This window comes from Alexandromys fortis, unplaced genomic scaffold (assembly GCF_014885135.2).
Source record: "Alexandromys fortis isolate MF-2015 unplaced genomic scaffold, M_Fortis_MF-2015_v1.1 scaffold_27, whole genome shotgun sequence".
NCBI lineage: Eukaryota > Metazoa > Chordata > Mammalia > Rodentia > Cricetidae > Alexandromys > Alexandromys fortis.
Window position 1 is genome coordinate 1,842,719 of NW_026067952.1, and position 21,338 is coordinate 1,864,056.

The 21,338-nt window shown below is 52.5% G+C and overlaps 1 protein-coding gene across 7 annotated transcripts in view; it reads left to right on the forward strand.

Moving 5' to 3' along the window:
- The window catches only part of Sulf2 (sulfatase 2), a 78,442-nt gene that overhangs the window by 23,915 nt on the left and 33,189 nt on the right, over positions 1 to 21,338 (forward strand). For all 7 annotated transcript variants that reach the window (XM_050150704.1, XM_050150701.1, XM_050150698.1 and 4 more), the window contains 2 exons: positions 228 to 494; positions 15,365 to 15,604. In XM_050150704.1, the coding sequence (XP_050006661.1) occupies positions 320 to 494; positions 15,365 to 15,604 (415 nt within the window). In that variant the 5' untranslated portion in view covers positions 228 to 319. The remainder of the gene's footprint in view (positions 1 to 227; positions 495 to 15,364; positions 15,605 to 21,338) is intronic.

The window sequence follows — 21,338 nt, forward strand, 5'->3', positions numbered from 1 at the left end:
TGGGTGGGTCAACCAAAGCTAGGCTGACCTACCTGGGGACCCTCCAGGAGAGTCCCTGTGGACACTTCTGCTGCTGATCTGTCCTCAAACCAGCAGTAAACACTTCTCTAGTTTAGCCCGCACTGCATTCCCACTGTTCTAGAACATGGACAAGACTACCCTTGCCCTTCTTTGTGTAAGGCAGCGAGCCAGTACACTGACTCCCATCTATCCCTTTCCTCCTTCAGGTCCTGAGGGAAGAGGGGAAGGAACCCCATCCACAAGACACCACCGCAGCCTCTGCATCTAGGAGGAAGCAACAGACCAGTGAGCCACGCCAATGGCACCCCCTGGCCTGCCGCTATGGCTGCTGTCCACCGCTCTCCTGTCTCTGCTGGCTGGAAGCTCAGCCTTCCTGTCCCATCCTCGCCTGAAAGGCCGCTTCCAGAGGGACCGCAGGAACATCCGGCCCAACATCATCTTGGTGCTCACGGATGACCAGGACGTGGAGCTGGGTAAGTAGCCAAGCTGACCAGGATACCTGGGGCTCTAGAGGTGTGCCATGTCCTCACAGTCCCGCGGAAGCTCCGGGTGCCAGGCAGTTAAGTGGCTTCTAAGCAGATGTAACCTTGGGTGCCTTGAGAATATGGGTCCCTCAAGAATGGGGATCCCCAACTTCTAATGAAGAGTGGTTCCCCAGTTTCTACAACATAGGGATAAAGAGACTGAGATAATTTTGTTCTTGTTGACCACTTTGCTCTCCCAAGCTACTGGCCCATGATGGCCTTGGCTGACAACTAAGCCATACCCGCTCCCTTCCCTTCTGAGCAACTGTCACAGGCTTTTGCTCCCTCTACTACAAAAAAACCTTTCTGTTAGCACCAATAAGAAACCCCAAAACCGAGGCCACTGGAAGGGGGCTCCAGAGTCAATCCAGATCTGTTCTTGTTCACCTCTGTGGCATCCCCCAGGGAGCCTTATCTCTCCCCCTCCCCTCACCCCCGCATCTTCTCACCCTGAAGTCACTGTATGGCTTCCTCCCCCACTGAACCCACGTCCATGCTGCCCCCTAGGAACACTCAGCCCTCTGTATCCTCAGTTCTGCATTTGCGGACTCAACCAAACACAGATTAAAAACATCGGAAAATGTACCAGCATTTTCCGTTCTCACTATTCCCTGAGCGGTACAGTTGGACAGCTGTGCCTAGCACCCAGTGTCGCCGGTCATCTCGGTGAATAAGGGGGTGCAACTTATTAGCAAAAAGCACATCCGTTAACACGAGGGCCTGAACACTGTCAGAACCTGGTCCCCCAGCACTGAGGGACAACTGTCTGTCATGAGCCACAAATGCAAGTGGCCGGGGGTGTGGCTTGCCTGGCTTGTGCCAAGTCCTGGGTTCAATCCCCAGCACTGCAGACACCAGGCGTAGTGATCTAGAACTGTAATCCCAGCACTAGGGTGGTGGAGACAGAAGGATGAAAAATTCAAGGTCATCACTGAATAGGTAGCTAGTGGGAGGCCTTCCTGGGCTGCCTGAGGCCCAGAAATTAAAAGTGATAGATAGATAGATAGATAGATAGATAGATAGATAGATAGATAGATAGATAGATAGATAGATAGATAAATGGAAACTAGTGAGATCAGTTGCAGTAACATTTTGTTTAACCCCATATGCAAACTATACCTGAAGTGCGATCAGTCGAGCAAATTACTTGTGAATGCTTTGTCTACCTTTACCTTGCTCTCAATGCCTGGGAGGTGTGTGTCTTGGTTAGGACTGGCCACCTCTCAGGGGCTCCACAGACACATGCACAGTGTGCACTCACTTGTGATCTCCTTGTCCTGGAAGCTAGCTGTCCCTCTTCATCATCTGTACTACTGTGTATTGTGAAAATCCGGGGCAAGTGTCTCCGGTGGTGGTGGAGGTGATGGCGTGCGCAAAGGCCCTGGGACAGGATTAAGGAAGTAGATGTGGCTGGAGCCTGGAAAGGGAGATTGACAGAGACTAAGGCTGTGGTTAGGACTGCCTGTTGCTGAACGATAAAGGGTGGGTTCTTTCCTGTCTGCTCTCTGAGGCCAACAGGATACAGTTGGTGGCAATGAAGGGAATGACTTACAAGGTGGATCTTCGCAATTCACACCTGTGTTTTAACTACTCAAAAAGGCCACTTTGCGCAAACTCGAGCCAGCGTTGGCACAGTGGGTGCTGAGAACCCCAAGCGTGGCTTCATGTCTGGGCGTTATCAGTGTAGAAAAAAGCCTGGAAGCAGTGAGAGTTCAGAGATTTATCGACAGCTTGACGTACAGGGCACTGGTCTCCTGATCACTGGGAAGGAGTTCTGCAATACGAGGCTGTGGGTGGGAGCCGATATGCTTGCAGTGGTACCTGGCCTCTGGCCCCTGGGCTCCTTCCTGTGGCTCTCAAGCTATTGGAACTAGTGTCGCAGCACCTGAGGCACCCCGCATGGCCACTCAGTCAGGCAGCACAGCTTTAACAAAAGCAATAGGTATTTGCTCTGCAAGGGTCTGGGCCTGGGGGAGGGTGACTTTGCAATGGGAAATATTGAGGCAGAGCAGGGGGAGCCACTGGAACCAGACCCATGGGGCATGTGACAGTGTGACCACAGTGAGGGAACAGAGGGATCGTGGGTATTCTTCTGAGACAATTGGGTATTCTTCTGGCTATGGAGCCCAAGTTGGCCTTGAGCTCAGATCCTCCTGCCTCAGCCACTGAGTGCTGGAGTAACAAGCACGAGCCACCACACCCAGTGTCATTCTTAGTGAGGCAACTGGGAGGGACTGTGGCCTCACCTGAGTTGCCACAGGAATCCTCTGCTGTTCTGATGACATCAGGGGACAAGAGTAGGAGCAGAGGGCTCCCAGTAGGCCCTCCAGGAGCAAGGTGGGTGAGGGTGAAGGCTCAGAGTGGGGTGCGCAGGGCTGCATACATATAAACGTGGGACCTGAGCCAGTAGAGACTAAATGCTGACTTTCAGGACAAGTCAGGGATCCGTGGATGAGCTGAAGTGGGAAGAATATAAACCAAGACTGGCTATAAGTAGATACCCATCCCCCCCCCCTCCATCTTGCCATTGGAGAAAGTGAAGCACATACACAGCTAAGTTGTGGTGAAACAGGATTTTGAACTGAGAACCGGTGGCCTTTAGCACTGCTCCGCTCAGCCGGTTTCTGGGATAGGTGAGGGATGTCCGAAGAGTGTCCATGTTGATGCTTAACTGTCGCAAGTACCTTCCCTGGCAGAATCTGCAGATAGGCATCTTAGTGGAAATTTCAGAGAACCGGTCAGTGGGGACAGGGCCTCCCATATTCTGTACTACGACAGCTCTCTCCAGCGGCCCTAGATGCTAGAGATTGGTGCCCACCGACTGCCACCTCCCCCACACACAGGTAGTGTCCTAAGCAAGCCAAACTGAGTCTTTGTGAGGAATGTGGGGTAGGAAGCAGGTAGTTGGGGGGCTGATGGACTTTTTATAAACCAGACAGACCCAGATCAATAATGCATGCTCCCCAAAAGCCCAACACATTAGCTCACAGTTGGCCAAGCCGAGGGTGGTCCTGAAAAATTCATCAACTGCTATTTTCTGCTTGTCTGTGAGGCGGCTCCACAGGGCCTCTGGCTGGAGGCCTCTCAGCAGAGATAATCTTGGGCGGGGACAGCTGTCCACTCTCATCAGCACCCAGTGAGAAGAGGGGCCCCTTCTAGCTCATGGTTGCTGTTGTGTTTACCTTGCTTTTCTGGCATGCCTCCAGTTCCCTGGTTGTCACCTGGGAGTGCTGGGTGCTGGGGACTGGTCCCCAGAACATTAGTGAGCGAGGGCAGCACAGGAGCATCAGCAGGACGTGGGGTTGGGGTCATACATGACGTCACAGTGCTGTCACATGCCGCGCTGCATCCATGGTGGCCAAGGAGATGCTGGGTTCTGCTAGCACTGGCCAAGTGAATTGGATATGGGCCAACTCCGGGACATCTCCAGGGCTCAGCTGGAATCTGAGAGTCCAGGGGGAGTCATGCATTGTCCAAACACGAGCTCTTAGATATGGCTGCTCCATCAGAGGTGGCAAAGGTCAGCTGTGTGGTGCTGTTAGAGGGGACACTAAGGTGCTGTAGGGACAGGTGTCTCATCAGATATGACAGCTCATAAATGAAGCCAGGCAGAGTAGTTTATGCCTGTCACCCCAGCACTCAGGAGGTGGAGGCAGGAGGATCAAAAGTTCTAGCCCAACCTGGGCTGCATAGTGAGAGTGTATCTCGAAAACAAAACAAAGTCATACAGGCACAGTCGCAGCCCATTGGTCTTGACTCTTCCAGTTACAAGGGACTTCCTGGAACTCAGTTCAAGCGGTGTGGGTGCAAACCAGGACCAGCAACTTACTGAGGCAGGGGAATAAAAGGTTCAGGCGTACTTGGAGCTTCAGATGCATTTGGACCCAGGCGTGTCCCTCCAGATGTCACCAGTCTCTATGTGGCACCCTGCTTTCCTCCAAGCTGCCTTCAGACCAGCTCACTAAGCAGTTGTTAGCATTTCCCAAATAAAGCCCAGTGCAGCCATCAGCCATTACCCTGCCCAGCAACCCCCTGGACTGGGATTAAGAGAAACTGGGCGGGTTTCCCTAAAGGGAATTTAGGCATTGACTCCTGAAGATAAGAGCAAGTCAGGAGGTACTCAGGCTTCTCCCATACACATCTCTGTCTGCAGCAGGATGCGCCTTGTCTGCTGCAGGATGCGCCATGTGGACCACACTCGTTCCTTGCATCATCATTCCCTGAGCACCTGTTATTAGCCAGAGTACTGAGTAACAAATTTGGCAGAATCTTGACCGACGCGGGGCTTGTGTTCTAGTGCGGATGCATGTCAGTAACCAAGACAACGCACATAGCACATGACATGGGACAGTGGTGAGAACAAGAGGCAGAAGTCAAACACAGAGGGAAGGAGGACCTGTAACTTTATCCAGGGTGATCACATCGATAAAAGGGGACATTGGATCAAGAAAGGTCAGGGAACCTATCAAGGGGGACTCCTGGAAGAGCCGCCAAGCAGCAGTAACGGTTGGCGCAAAGGCCCTAAGGCAGAGACGTTCACGGCAGGCTGGCTGAGTGGCAAGGCAGCCTGAGCCAGGGCACAGGAAGTGGGAAGTCGGAGGGGTAGTGATTGGTAGCATGGGTCGTGCCAGGGCACAGGGCTCTGAGCCAGAGAGAGGACGTGAGCTTCAGGTAAGGATGGATGCCAGTGGCTAGCCCTGAGCAGGGGAGAGAGACAGTTGGTTTACATCTCAGTCCGTGCAGAAGAGACTGCAAACAGAATAAGGCAGGTGTCCAGCGAGGGGTCTGTGGCTGTCCAAGGCAGGAGAGGAGCCAAGTGAAGCCTCTGCTGCAATGGTGGGGGGGTGCTGGGGCTCAGAGGCAAAGCCACACCAGTGGAGAACAAGTCCAAGATCTAGGCCTTCAAAGCAGTCAGGATAAGTTGATGGGGACACTCAGTAGCAGTGGCAAGGAAGGAGCCATTCTCTGCGCAGCCATGGTCGAGTCTGAAGGCGAGGCTTGATTTCTGGGGTTCAGGCATGGCGTGGGGAGGGTGAGACAGGGTACAGCTTCTAGGATTGTTTGCACCTCAGTGAGATGCCGAGGACTTCAGGTCCCCAGCTCTGACATCCACTTCATACGCAAAACAGGCCTGGGAAAGAAGGACCTGGCAGCCCAGCTTCCCATGTTCCATCTGGGAAATGAGGGAAGTACGCCCATGCTGCCAACTGATAGCCAAGAGATGGATTGGAAGCCCCAGGTTCTCACGGGGGCCAGATGGCAGGCAGCCTAGGACGACACACCCAGATTCCAGGCTGCAGTTCAGGGCAGCTTCATCCACCACCGACATCCATTCCCAGCATTCCTGCCCCCACTTAGCAGCGGAAAGAAGGCATGTTGGATGCAGGTTATCTCGGGAATGGCCCGCCCTGGGTTCAAACGCCCAAGTGCATTCCTATGAGATTTTTTAGTTCTGTTCATCAACACGGGGTGTTGGGGGGCACGGGATGGGGCAGGGTCCCTTGAACTCCAGAAAGAAAGCATGCCAGAATTAGGCTTGCCTACTTGGAAAAGAAAATGAAGCTCAGCATCGCTTCTTCATCACATAAACATGTCTGGAGGTCGGTGGTCCAGAATTGGTGTGGTGACATCGAGGATGTCTCCTACGCCCCCCCCCCCCCCCCCCCCCCCCCCCCCCCCCCCCCCCCCCCCCCTTTCCAATCCACCATCCCTGCTGTGTCACATCTGTCTCAAGGCCACCTTGTGCTTCAGAACAGCTGCTGGAGCTCCAGCTGTGACAGCCGCCAGCCTGGCTACAGGAAACAGAGCAAAGGGCAGAAAGGGTAAAACTGTAAGTCCAGTCTCTGAGGGCCACACCCAGCAGTCCCAAGGGACATCATCTTGGTTTGTATTCAGGTGTGTGAGGATAGCTCTGGATTCGGTGCTGTACCCTTAGGGCTGTTACCGGAACCCAGAGGCAGAGCTGCCCAACACTGCCATACCCTCTCCCCACACCACAGGGAAGAAGGAGGAGGAATTCAGAGCCAAGCCTCGATTTCCTTCTTTGATCTCCTGCCAGGACCTCCCATGAGTTAAAAACCAGAGGGTTTGGGAGTTTGTTGGTGCTGGCCACTCTCTGGGGACAAAGGATGAAGAGGTCAAAGGTGATTGCTAGCTATATACTGGTCACAAGAGAGACCATTGTGGGCTAGGTGCACTGAGACAGAAGTGGACCCATAGAGAAGGAAGACAAGGACGTAGGTGGTGGTGGGCAGTTGGGGTCTGAGCCACAACAGGACAAAGGCAAGGGTCCTACAAGGGACAGTGCCTCAGCAGTGAGTTGTATGTACAGTGCACAGTGGTTGCCCAGATGGACGGTTCCAGAAAGAACACTGTGGGCAGGGTGGCGGGTGCAGAGCCCCGTGGCAGGCACAGTCTCACCAGGGTCTTAGAGACTGCTGCCCAGGCTGGGGAGGGAAGGCAGAGGAGGGGGAGATGTGTAGACCCAAGCGAGCCGTGCATGAGGGTCAAGATCTCGATACGAGGCTGATGGAAGATCTCGAACATGTCCTGAGCAGGTCAGATACCAGGAGCCCTGTTGGGAAAGGCTCTACCTGTGGCTGGGGAAGGGCCAGCTTGAGGGTGAGAATGGGAAGTAGGGAGACCCGCAGAGGGCTAGGGGAGATGGGGAGTGTTGGTGATGCTGAGCAGGTTGCTGAAGGAGGACAGCAGTGGACCCCCAGTTCTGCCTCTGGGCGGGCAGTGCATTGTGCTGGGCAGGGGCATTGCAGCAGGCAGGTGGTACGGAACAGAGGGGAAGACTTCTAAGAGGAAGGTCAATCATGGTACCTCATGCAGAGAGGGCTAGAGGGTGAACGATGGTGTCTTAGCTAGGCTTTCTATTGCTGTGCTAATGAAACAGTGACCAAAATCAACTTGGAGAGGGAAGAATTTATTTCATCTTCTAGCCTGTAGTCCATCATCCTGGGAAGTCGGGGCAGGAACTCTGGCAGGAACTGCAGCAAAAAGTCCTGGAGGAATGCTGCTTACTGGCTCGTTTCCGTGGCTCGTTCCCATGGTTTGTTCCCCTGGCTTGTGCCCCTGGCTCACTGAGCCTGCAGCCTTTTAGGAACCAGGACCACCACCTAGGAATGGCATCACCCACAGTGGGCTGGGCCCTCGCACATAAATCATCAGCCAATAAAATGCTCTGTGGGCTTGCAATCTGGTGGAAGCTTTTTCTCAATTGCTGTTCCCTCTTCCCAAATGACTTAGCCTGTGTTAACTAGCCAGCCACAGATAGAACTAAGGCTTCCCACAAACAAAACTGCTTTGCAGGTGTTGTTTTCAGTGATGAGATAATTGGCTCTGTGACCCTCCCTCCCTTGCCAAACTTGGGGCAGCTCCAGCAAGTGCTATCTCCTTCAATACTTACCTGGTGTGGCAAGATTGCTATGTCTGAATATTCCCGGGTAAGCAGTCTCTCCTCCGAGAGCAGGGATGAGTCATGCAGAGTTCACACCCTGCCACGCTCCTCTTGGGGGTCTCTCAGTCCTCTTTCTCCACTGAGAGGACCCCCATTGGAGTTTTCTCCTAGACGCCTCCACAGCAGAGCCGCGGAGAACGAGGGGAAAATTGACAGCGTGACTCTGGAATTTCATCTCCGCATTCAGCAGCATGGCTTCCTCAGCATCTGCCTGATCGGTTTGGGGGTTTGTGGCACCAGCTTGATTTTGCAATTCCCCAGAGTCAGAAGGGTTCCCTTGACACTGTCAGCCAGGAAACCACGGCTAAGATGCCTGGAGTCCTGTGCCATTCATTTGGTTCCTGACTGCGAGCCTGGAGCCAACAGTGTCTAGTGCACTCTGAGCCTCGGCTCCCTCCTCCGCCCAAGATGTTGCCTCTGGGTGCTACTGGTGCCCACCCCCAGGTCTCCCTCTCACCCCCTGCCGGGGACAGAGCTATTCTGGGACATCTCATCTCCTAAAGTGGCTCTTCAAGTGTTTCTGGGAGCAGGTGGCCTAAAGGGAGATCCCTACAACATAGCCATTCCAGAGACACTTAAAGATAGGTGAGGGCTGTCTTATGACCTCTGCGATTTCGGGGTGGGGCAGGACAGAGGTGCTTCTTGCCCTTGGCCTGACCTTACAGTCTTTCTTCCCCTTCTGCACTGGGGTGGGGGCGGGTCTTTAAGTGCAGCAGAATGGTCCCTTCCACATCTGCTTAGTGGTACTACCCTTCAACAGGAGTAGAAGCAGTCAGATAGTGGGTGTAAGCTGTGGTATTTCTAGCCACAACCAGCCCATTCCAGGCCATTGCTACACAGGAAATGTCGGGGGGTTGGTTGGTCCTGAAGGGGTTCATCTGGTACCTGCCCATGGGTCCATCAAGAAAGGGTCATCAGTTCAATTTCTCAGCACTCCATTAGTGTCTCTAAGTTCATGTGCTGGGGTTTGAACCTGGGGCTTTGTGTGTGCTGGGCACAGTGCTCTACCACTGAACCACATCCCCGGCTCTGCTTTGTTTGTTTGGTTTGGTTTTTGAGACAGGGTCTCTCACATAACCCTGGCAGCCTCCAACTTGCCATGCAGTTAAGGATGACCTGGAACTCCTGATCCTCCCCACTCCTCCATCACCACAACCAACACACACATACACACACACACACACTCAAACACACCACTCACTTGTACACACACATACTCAAACACACCACTCACTTGTACACACAGACACACCACATACACACATATGCAGTTACATACACACCACTCACACACACACACATGGTCACACACACAGACACACCACTCACACATGTACATATATAGACATGCAGTCACACACACACACACACACACACACACACCATCGCCAGGATTATACCATCACATCTGGCCTTTTTATGTGGTCCTGGGAATGGAACTCAGATTCTCACACTTGTGCGGCTGGCACTTTACTGCTACCGTTGGCAGTGCCTGGGACCATGATTCTTCCACTGTAGTAAAAGGGCCCCACGGTCAGAAAGAAGCGTTTAGATTGAGAGTATTTGCGTGCCCACCTTCATTCCCCCATGGCCTCCAAGCCGTGGTGTTTAGTTTTTGTTACAGAGGAAAAAGCTCACAGTGCCAGAAAGTCAAGTGCCCTGGAAACCCTCATGATATCCCAGAACAACATCCTGGTTTTCAAAATGCGGGTAGGGAACCACGTTCTGCCGACACTAAAAAGATGTGCCCAAGTACTCCGGCAGTCTGACTGTGACCTTTAGCTGTGAATGCTCCTGTTAGCCGCAGGCACTGTGGTCTCCGCAGAGAAAGGGTCCTTGGCCAAAAGCTCCCACTGGAACATTCTGTGCTGGGTTATCTATGGCCAAGATTAAAAGCCGAGTAGGAAGGCCATGGGCATAGAGGCTCGCCCTCTGTCCCGCAGTGTGCTCAGTCCCTGATCCAGCTCTTGGAAACTTTGAAATAACTCAGAACAAAGACAGCCCTTCCTCCGGAGTCAGCGGAGATAAGCCGGGAGGATAAGGCGATTGGGCTCACCCGGCAGGAGCCTCTTAAGAGGCTCTATTTGAAGAAGCCAGAATGTAATGGGGGTTGGAACTATGGCAGCTGGAACACGGGTCCTGAGAAGCCTGTGCTTCCCATTGTATCAAGAAGGGCCTAGCATAGCCGGCCTGAGGGAAAGGTGGGCTTATCAGGACAGGGCTTTCCAGGTCCTTTGAGGTTCTGTGTCAGAGGTGGACTTTGGCTCTTACTGTGAAGGAGGCAGGTGTCTGCGGGAGAGTGCCTGAAGGAACACGATGATATCACTTAATTTGTTAGAAATTGCTCTCTGGCTACTGAGGGGAGAAGACAGTGCAGATGACTTCAGTCTACGGCAATGGTCCAGGCAAGCGCTCAGTTGCTCACATGCAGATTAGCGTCAGGACTCTGAGGTTACTGACTCTGGTTGTGTCTGTCCCCCACCCCAGCCTACCTCCCACCACTTTCCCAAGGAGGCCCCACCTTCAAAGACTCTGTTTACCCACGAAGTAGAACAAGTACGCAGAGGTGGGCATCATCTCCTTAGGTACCATCCAAAGTGCCAGAGGGTATTGCATGGGGTGGTACCCGCTCCACCCCAACCCAGGACAGCAGGCCTCTGGGGAAGGAATTGGACAGGAACTGCTTTGGCACCAGAAATGGCAGAAGTTGGCTCATGTTTTCAATCCTGGAAGTCTCTGGGGTGGCGAGATGGCTCAGTTGTTAAAAGTGCTCTTCATGTAAGCGTGAAGTCCGGAGTTCCATCCCCACGTAAAAGCCAGGTAGCACTGGAGAGGCCAAGACAGAGAAATCGTTGAGGTTCAGTGGAACGCCCTGTCTCAAAAACAGTTGAGGGTACTCAGTGTCAACCTCCTGCCTCCACATACAAGTGTGTTTGCTACACACATGTCCACACACATATAAAAGGGAAAGAAGAAATCCTTGGTACTGCTAAGTTCCCATGGGTGGCCCTTGCTCTGACTCAAGTCTTTACAAGAACACATGAGGCTGAGGCTCGGTGCAGATGTCTTGTCTAAGGCCTGGGTTCTCTCTTCAATACTGTGAAAGTAAACACAAGCCAACTCAGCCAGAGATGGACAATCTCCCATGCTAGATCAACAAACATTGTGTGTGTGTGTGTGTGTGTGAGAGAGAGAGAGAGAGAGAGAGAGAGAGAGAGAGAGAACTTGCTTCGTAGCTGAGGGTGGCCTCTCATCTGCCTGCCTCCCCCTCTCAAACGCTGAGGTTACAGGCAGATGTCATTGTATCGGGAGATGGAAGGTGGCTTAGTGATCTGCCAACCCAGTAGCCCCTGACTCTTGTTTGCAAACAGTGCATCAAAACCATGCAGTTAGGGCTTTCCATCTGTCAGTTTAGGGCTGTGGATCAGAAGTGGAAGGGTTTCATCAAATACTCAGAGTGAAGGAGGTGGCTCAGTTAATAACATGCCTATTGCACAATCGTGAGACCCCCCCTCCCTCTCCCCCCCCCCCCCCTCAGTTAATAACATGCCTATTGAGCAAAGGTGAGACCCCCCTTCCCTCTGCGCCCCCCCCCCCCCCCCCCCCCCCCCCCCCCCCCGCCTCAGCACGCATGTGAAGAAAGCAGGTGTGGCACACCTAGGCTCATCTGTAGCCTTGTTCAGGAAGGGGAAATGGGGGAGGGATAGAGACAGGAGGCTCTCATTGCTTGATGGCATCCATTTTAGCCTGTGAGGTTTGAGTTCAATGAAGGCCCTGTATGCAGAGATCGGGTGGAGAGCAATTGAGGGAGACACCAGTCCTTTACCTTGGGCTTCCCTGTGCCTAAGTGCCCGAGTATGCACACACACAGATCACACAAGTGATAGGCTAGGTGCCCCTATGCAGCGTTCATAAGAAGGTTGAGCAGTTGCAGGTTGTGGGGACATCACATCTGGCAGTTAGGCGTTTGAGGGCCCTGAAGTTTAAGACCCTCAGTGGGGGAGGGGAGACTCACATCAAGAGATGTTAGGATAACCTCACCCTGGCGCTGTGTGGTGGGACGGTTTGATCACAGAAAGAAACGATGCCTGTTTTGATCTGTACGTCCCCAGGTTTATGTTGGACGGACCACGTTTAGGTTGGCTGGCCGCTTCACATGAAGCATGAGAGCTGCCCCCTTCCCCTGTGTGTGGCTGTGTCTTCCCAGCCATGGGCTGTTAGCCCTTTGAGCCATTAGCTCATGTGTTTTCCCATTACAGAAGTGGGTTTTATAGCCCGACACTGGGCCCTTTCAGTAAAGCAGGTCACTGTCTGCAAGGGAGCCATAGTGTGTGTGCTTTTCTGCACAGACCCCTGTGTCATTTTGGCCCTAAGAATTATTCTCCTGTAACTGACTACCCACCCAGCTCTTCCCCAACGGCAGCTGCCAGGTCTGGTGACGGCATGGCGCTCCCAAGGGGGCTTGGAAGCCTCCTGAGCTTCCAGCCCTAAAAACGTAAGAGGCCTCCCCAAAGCCTGTTGACTTTGTGTCAACACAGCTTTGGGGGAGGGGTGCTTCTTGAGCCTCCAGAGGGGGTCTAATGGCTTATTAGGTCCCCAAATGCTGAGATGCTGAGCCCCTGCCGTCAGCTGTTCAGTTCTCTCTTGGGAGGTCTAAACCGTGGAGGGTCCATTCCACCCATGGCACAAGGGATCCATGGCAGAGAAATAATGCAGGAGCAACTATGCGGTGTGGCAGTCCTGGGGCCCAGGAACTATGGACAGGATGCTGGGCAAGAAGGAAGTGTCGCAGACGGCCGCATGGGGCCACGAGCCCAAACCAAGGGGAAGGTGGGAAACAGTGGGCCAGGGAGGAGAGCACATAGCTAGAAGAGGTGCCACTGGGAACCTTTGAGGAAGATGGCATGAGAGAGTGTGTCTGTCTGTCTGTCTGTCTCCTCTGTGTGCGTGCCTGTATGACTCTCTCTCTGTCTCTGTATGTGTGCATGTGTCTGTCTGTCTCTCTGTGTCTCTGTGTTTATCTCTCTGTCTCTCTGTGTATGTGTCTGTCTGTCTTCTCTGGTCTCTGTGTATGTGTGTGTGTGTCTGTCTCCTCTCTGTCTCTCTGTGTATGTGTCTGTTCCTGTCTGTCTGTCTCTGTGTATGTGTGTGTCTGTGTCTCTGTGTATGTGTGTCTATATGTCTCTCTGTGTATGTGTGTGTCTGTCTTTCTGTGTCTGTACAGCTTCATGAGTATTGAGAACCATATTCTACACAGAGGAAAGAGTAGGCCTGGGGCCCTTAGTTGGTTTGTGGACAAAGCAGAGGTCCTGTGGCTACAGAATGGTGAGATGTGGGTTAAAGTGGAAGGGTACTGGCTACATCCTGGGGGTGTCACCCAAGTAGAAAGCAGTGATCCTAGTCCTGGGGAGAGGGGCTATCACCTAGCAAGGTCCAGTGGTAGATATATGCTCCAAAAAGAAAGAGCAGGCTCACCAGATGGCAGAGCATTCAAATGCTGCCCCAGGAGCCGCCAGATATCGCTTGAGTAGCTGGAGGGAAGGTAGGGACTTCCAGAGCTTCACCAGATGTGGCCCACCAGGTATCAGTGGACAACCAGTGATATCAGGAGTGGAAGATTCTGGCTTGCACCATGGTGTTTGCTAGGCTTCTGTCCCCTTCCCTGTTCTCATCAGAACTCTACCACTAATACCGCTGGGCAGATCCGTGTTATAAAGAACAGGCTCTTACTGCTCCCAGAAGCTGACATTGCTTCAAGTAGTAGAAGCCAGTTAGGGCCACCTGCCTGTCACAGTTCCACTCCCCGTCCCTGTGTGTGAACAGGTGTGGACAGCACACTTACCTGAAGCCCCCCAAAGGGGACATCTCTGAGGGTTGGTGAGACGTCTTGTGGCATCCCATTAATGCCATAAGAGATCACTTCTGTCCTCAAGGGGCCCTTGCTAAAGCCAAGAGTCAAAGGCATGGTGACCCTGCACTTCCCCAGGACACCATCACCAGGGCTTGGTGAAGGTGACATTCACCATCTGCTCTCATCTGCCACCTTCCCCACTCCGTGGCCCCACCTGTCACTAAGTGCCCCACCTGTACTTCCTGTTCAGAAAGGGATGCTTTGAAAAATAACTTGGCGTATCATATGTGCTAGCAATAGACAGCCAGCCCGAGACATTGCCCCATGTGTTAGAAATGCCAATCATGGACACCGCTCTCCACCCCAGGGACAGGCCAGTGGTCCCAAAGCTCAGATCAGTTAGCAGGTGACAACAGAGGCTTTCGGCACCTGATGGATGCATGTGATCCGACGTTCATTGCAGAGTGTGCTGCAGAGTGTGGCCAACTCCAGAGCTGCTGATGCGTTTGAGCTAAAAGTCAGAGCTTAACACCCCACTGTGTGCCTGGCCTAGTGGTGCAGGCCTTTGATCCCAGCCCTCCAGAGGCAGAGGCAGGTGGATCTCTGAGTTTGAGGGCAGCCTGGTCTACAGAGCGAGTTCCAGGATAGTCAGGGCTACACAGGTGGGGGATGTAGCTCAGGTGGCAGTGTTTGCCTAGTGTGACAAGACTGTGGGTTTCATCCACAGAACGGTATAAATTAGGAATAGTGATGGAGGCCTGTAATCCCAGGACTCAGGACACGGAGGCAGGAGGATCAAAGTCATCTTTCACCATGGCTGGTGTGAAGCCAACCTGGGCTTTGTAGAGTATGAGCTAGTTAGTAATGCCTTCACTGAACTCAAGGCTCACAGGCTAGAATTGGTGCCATCAAGCAATGAGAGCCTCCTGTCTCTATTCCCGCCCCCCATTTCCCCTTCCTGAACAAGGTTATAGATGAGTCTAGGTGTGCCACACCTGCTTTCTTCACATGTGTGCTGGGGGGGGGAGGGGGAGGTCTCACGCTTGTGCGACAGGCACAATACCAACTGAGCCACCTCCTTTGCTCTGTCTGAGTTTTATTTGATGAAACTCTTCCACTTCTGATCCACGGCCCTGACCTGACAGATGGAATGTCCTAGCTGCACGCCTTTAATCCCAGCCAGCACTCGGGAGGCCGAGGCAGGCAGATATCTGTGAGTTCGAGGCCAGCCTGGTCTACAAGAACTAGTTCCAGGATAGGCCCCAAAGCTACAGAGAGAAACCCTATCTCAAACAAAGATACTTAAAACCAGGTTTTTATCCAACACAGTCTCTAGTGGGACTGAGACCGGGGCCTTCCTGGTTGGGTTCTGGGTGGAGATCTGGCCCATGCAGCTCATGGATTTCCTAAGCCTGCCTGCAGCTCCAGGCTTAGGGTTGGGAGCCCCCTAAGTTGATCCCCCGCTAGCAGACCATGTGACTCACCAGTGCCCTTTGCTTGCAGGCTCCATGCAAGTGATGAACAAGACAAGGCGCATTATGGAGCAGGGTGGGGCACACTTCATCAACGCCTTCGTGACTACGCCCATGTGCTGCCCTTCTCGCTCCTCCATCCTCACGGGCAAGTACGTCCACAATCACAACACCTACACCAACAATGAGAACTGCTCCTCGCCCTCCTGGCAGGCACAGCACGAGAGCCGCACCTTCGCCGTGTACCTCAACAGCACAGGCTACCGGACAGGTGAGGACCAGGGTGAGGGTATTGGCTGAGGGGTCTCCTCAATGGATAGGTGGCCTCTTGCGCCCTCAGTGAGCATCTAGGTGTGATACCCATACTACATGGGTAACCCACCATAAGTCTGTGTTGCAAGGAGGCCACTTGTTGGTTCCCAATTGTTTAGCCACCCGCCCCCTCCCCCGAAGTAATCACACAGAAACTGTATTAATTAAATCACTGCTTGGCCTATTAGCTCTAGCGTCGTATTGGCTAGCTCTTACATATTAATTTAACCCATCACTATTAATCTGTGTATCACCACGTGGCAGTGGCTTACCAGGTAAAGTTCCCTCTGGCTCCAGCGGGGCTACATGGCTTCTCTCTGACACTGCCTCCTTTCTCCCAGCATTCAGTTTAGTTCCCCCCCCACCTGCCTACCTAAGGTTCTGCCCTATCAACAGGACAAGGCAGTTTCTTTATTAACCAATGGTATTCACAGCATACAGAGGGGAATCCCACATCAAGTCTGGGTCACCCACAGAATGGGTTTCATCCCCCATTGAAGTTCCAAGTTCATTTCTATGTGTAGAAAGTAGATGTGTCTGCAGTGGGTTCTGAAAACGACCTTCTCAAAGAAACTGGGCTTTTACAAAATGGGGAGTCCAGGGAGATTGCGAGTTCTCTGACAGGGAGGCCACAAGATAATCCCTGCATGAGTTTGAGGCTTGTTTCTAAAGCTGTTCAGAACTGTTTTCTTGACTGAGACCAGCCATCTGCCTGAGAAAAGGTTCCAGATTATTGAGGTTGAAGTTAGAGAGGAATAGACATGGGGACTCGTGGGTACATTGTGGGAGTAACCAGGATGACGAAGGAAGGGGTTGCCATGATGAGAGACCTTCAACCACACTCATATGTCTGTCTAGGTGGGATGTACTGTGTTCCTACTTGACAAAGTTTCTGTGGAGTTTGAAAGGCCACTCATTAGGCTCGTGTCTGAGGTCACACTATACTCCCAACCCGGCTACTCCCCCTTGCCAAAATCTCCAAACTCAACTCACTGAACTTGCTTGAATTTAAAAAAAAAAAAAACAAACAAACACTCTCCTACCTTGGCAAGCATCCTGAGCAGTTGTGAAACCAGATAATACGGCTCAGATGTTGCAAGCCCAGGGACTTACTTGCCTCTTAGTGCTGTGACATTGTTTTGAGTAGGAGTGAGGAGGGGGCCAGGCACCTCCTGTAGCTGACCTGCAGTGGCTAGGGCTGGGCAGTCCCTCAGATGCCCAGTGGGAGTGGGTGGTGCTTACTCCCTATATGTCATGCTCCTCCTACCATGGGAACCATCCCAAAAGCGGGTTCAGATGTAGGAACTGGCTCCTCCACATGGGCGAGCCATCACACACGGGCATGAGGGTGCAGACCCTGATGGTTTGGGGTCTTTACAGAAGGCATTGTTAGAAGTCACTGCAGGCCAGTGCTTTAGATGGTTGGAAGGCCTGAACTCGCTGGAATTGGGCTAGGTGGGGACATAGTAGGGTGGCGGTGTCTATTGGAGGGCGCACCTGCCATTCAGGACTAGAAATGATACCCACACCAGCCCCAATTTGAAACCCTCAACTGTCTTTGCATTTGAAGTTTTTTTGATTGAAATCTCTCCATGTTGAGAAGCTCAATTTATTTATTTTTTTGTAAATTGAATGCTATGAGCCAAAGAAGATGTTGTGGCTGTGGCCAGATGTGGTTCACGTGTCCTCAACAGCTCTGGCTGAAATCTAAATATGGAAACCAGGTGAATAGTAAGGACCCCAAAAGTGTTCATCAGCCTAGTCACCTGGTAGGCAGAACCCCCACAAAGGGTTCTGGAAGAGTCCTGAAATGAGAAGTTTGTGGCATGATCAAAACAGAAACTGATGATGGAGTGAAAGTCCATGTCGGAGTCACACGGGAAACAGAGAAAAGGAATGACCCGGAAAACAGACGGTGGTCATGCCAGGCCTGTCAGCCCAGCTGCTAGGGAGGCTGATGCAGGAGGATCAGGAGGATCGCAAGTTCAAGGTCATCAGGGGTAAATTCACTAATTGAGACTTTATCTCAAAATAAGAATATAAAACATGGGCTGAGGCTGGGGCTCACTGCTAAGATTTGTATGACACGTGTTTATTTTTGTACTCCGAGTGTCCCCAGGGACAGAAGGTCGGTTGTCCTATCTGGCTGTGCGTCAGGTTAAACCCAGCATCCATGTGGCTTCTAGGGTTAGGGTTAATCCTGGCTGAGGGAATGGAGGTACCTGCTGCTTATAGCTCTCAGTCTGAATCCTTTGCTGCCTTGGTGGCCTCGATCCGGGATCTGGTCCACAGCTCAGCCCCGTATTTCTCCTTACTTCCCACTGGTGAGGATGAAGATCCGTGGGCTCACATGGCTACAGAAGAACCTGGGGGATATGTAGTCTTTCCTTTAGGTAGGTCTTTGTGCTGCTGAAAACAGATCCTGAGTGAGGAGGAGACTCACAGTCACATCTCTGTCTTTAACCATTTGTATTAGTGACGCCCTTGACGCCAAAAGGTCAGCTGAGTTGAGGAAGACGGGTGCCAATGTTCACAGTGCAGAGGGCTGCTAATGGAGCCAGTTTAAAGAAAAATAATGAAGCTACAGTCAGGCTTGGTAATGCAAGTCTGTCATCCCAGCTCCCAGGATGGAGGCCAGAAGCTCAGGAGTTCAAGGATAACCTCTGCTACATACTGAGTTTGAGGCTGGTCAGGAAGAGATGAAGAGAGGGAGAGATGGGTGGAGGAGGCAGGAGGGAAAAGGACAGAAAGCTAGCTGACCCAGTATTTCATGTAACCTCCCAACACTAAGGGGTTCAAGGACAGCCTGGCTGTGGGAGAACCTATTTTAAAAAACCAATTTTTTTTCCTGTTGCTCAGTCAGTGGATCGGGCACACACCTCGGGGCCTCCGTACTTTTCCTCTACGGCAGTGCTTCTCCACCTGTGGGTTGTGACCGCTGTGGGGGTCGAAGGACCCTTTCACAGGGGTCGCCCAAGACCATCAGAAAATGCAGATATTTACCTTATGGTTCATAACAGTAGTAAAATTACGGTTATGAAGTAGCAACAGAAATAATTTTATGGTTGGGGGTCACCGTAACATGAGGAAGGGAATTAAAGGGTCACAGTCTTAGGAAGGTTGAGAACCACTGGTCTACAGAATCTTCAAAAAAGCTCTCATGACTTGCTTGCAACTCCCCCCCCCCAATCTGTGTTCCGGTGTCCCCAGAGGACCCTTCTGTGAACACCCCGGTTCCTCATCTCCTTACACGGTTTCTTTTCCTTCTGAGCCGTGGCACCACCCAGCCGGGATCTGGCCTTCCCCTGTTTGTTACCCTCCCCCTCTCGACAGGCTCCCTGCCCTGGATCTTGCTTCCTCTAACTCTTTCTCCCACATGGCTTGTTGACTGTCTGTGCTGACTTCCCTGCTATGTCTCCTAGGCCCAAGAGCTCCTGGCCTACAGTGGGTGCGTGGATGGCTTCTCGTGCCCCTGCCGTAGCCAGCAGCCCACCCCATCACCTCTTTCATCTTTCTGTACACGCAGGAGAGACTTCAGCTGTCCTGGACGCTTCTCGGGGCCCTGGTGCAGCTGTCCCCGCCTTCACAATGGCAGCCTTTTTTGCCCTTGGCCTCCCTTCTGCTTGTCTGCTGCTGGCTTCCTCTCCCCTGAGTGCACACAAGCACACAGGGACACACTTGAGCGTGCGCGCACACACACACACACACACACACACACACACAGAGCCCTTCTTGCCCAGTCCAGCTGCACATCACCCTGGTGCCTGTCCTGTGACAGCAGAGTTCCCATCTGCCCCCTAGAGTCTGGGCTCTTCAGCAGTAAAGACCCCCTGAGGGACTTGCCTCCCGGCACAGGGGTCTGGGCCTTCCCCATCACATCTGCACGCCTGTAATCTCAGCCCATAGGAGGTAGAGGATCCTAGGAGAATCTGGAGTTCAAGCTATCCTTGTCTGTGTATTAAGTCTGAGACTAGCCCGGGCTACGTGAAACCATCTTGAACAACAAAATGAACTGGAGAGATTGCTCAGCAGTTAAGAGCACTTACTGCTCTTGCAGAGGACCCAGGTTTGGTTCCCAGCACTCACATGGCAGCTCACAATCATCTGTAACTCCAGTTCCAGGGGATCTGGTACCCTCTTCTGGCCTCCATTTGCACCAGGAATATATGTAGTGCACATATACACATGCAGATTTTCACATATACACATGAAACCAATCTTGTTAAACCCTAAGTCCTTAAAAACCTTAAGCCCTTTCTTCAATACCTTTAAGATCTGTATAAGAGAGGCACTGGGCACTAGCTCTAACATTACTTGTGACCTAGTTGGGACTCTTCCCTGAGCCTCAGTACAGCAGTGTTCGGACATGAGAAGTCTCCCCGTGCCCATGATGTGCCCCAAGGATGGTGTGACCGGGTCCCACAAACTCCGGAGGAGAAAGTCCCTGGGAGGGAGAGGGTGCATGGACTGGGAGAGGATTGTTCTGTTAGTAGTGTGCTTCCCGCTGAAGCATGGGGACCTGCGTTTCATTCCTGGGTCCCCTATAAAAAGCCAGACACAGAGCACGCGCCTCTCATGAGCCCTGGAGAGACAGATGGGAAGCCTCCTTGGGGCTCATTGGCCAGCCAGCCTAGCCAATTGGGGAGGTTCAGGTTTGGTGAGAGGTGTCTCAAATGCTAAGGTAGAGGCAGGAAAGATGGCTCAGCAGGTAAAGGTACTTGCTGCCAAGCCTGGTGCAGTGGCCTCAGCTTGATCCTCAGAACCCACATGGCGGGGAGGTAGGGTGCAGGTTGGATAACTCCTGCAGGTTGTCCTCTGGTCTCCACAAATACACACACACACACACACACATGCACACAAACACAAATATAAAATACAAATAAATGTTGCCAACAGTTAGAGGGGGAGAAGCTGAGTGAGTGATTGAGGACAGAAGATCCATGATACTGGTCTCTGGCCTCCATACTTACTTACACATATGTACACATACATATACCACACACAAATAAGGAAAAGGTGGAGGAAGCAGGTGTGACTGCCCTCAGTGCCCTGAGCACTAGGTGTGTGGTGTAGGTGGTCGAGGTGTTCACTTGAGCCCTGACAGTGTCCCTGGGCCACACCAAGTGTTCCTAGCATTGCAGAAAACAAGTGTCACAGCCCAGGAACGTAAGAGATGCTTCTCCTCTGATGGTTCTGGAAGCCAGATGTCCCAAATCTTCCGTCCCCAGGGTCAGGCTCTGAAGTTCCAAGGGGCTTCTATTCCCATCTCCTCAGTTCTCCAAATCCCAGCACCTTGTGGCTAGTGAGCACATCTTTCCATTTCCGTCTCTGTCTTCGCATGGCTCTCAGCTCCAGGTATCTCTGTCCAGATTCCCCAGGGCACTCACCTGGAGTGTACCCTGACCCACTGTAACCTTGTCTTAATTTGATCACAGAAGCCAGGGTTCAGATAAGGTCACTGTGCAGGTACCAGGGATGAGAGCGGTTATCAGGGATAAGTAGCAGTATCAGGGATAAAAGCAGGTCTTAGGGATGAGAGAGGAGACCAGGGGTGAGAGGGGGTACCAGGGGTGAGAAGGAGTACCAGGGGTGAGAGCAGGTATCTGGAGATACCTGTGTCTGGAGAGACACAGTATGGCTCACATGTTCACCTCCCATAGGCTGCTGTCCTCCCTTCCAGAGCCTGACTTAAG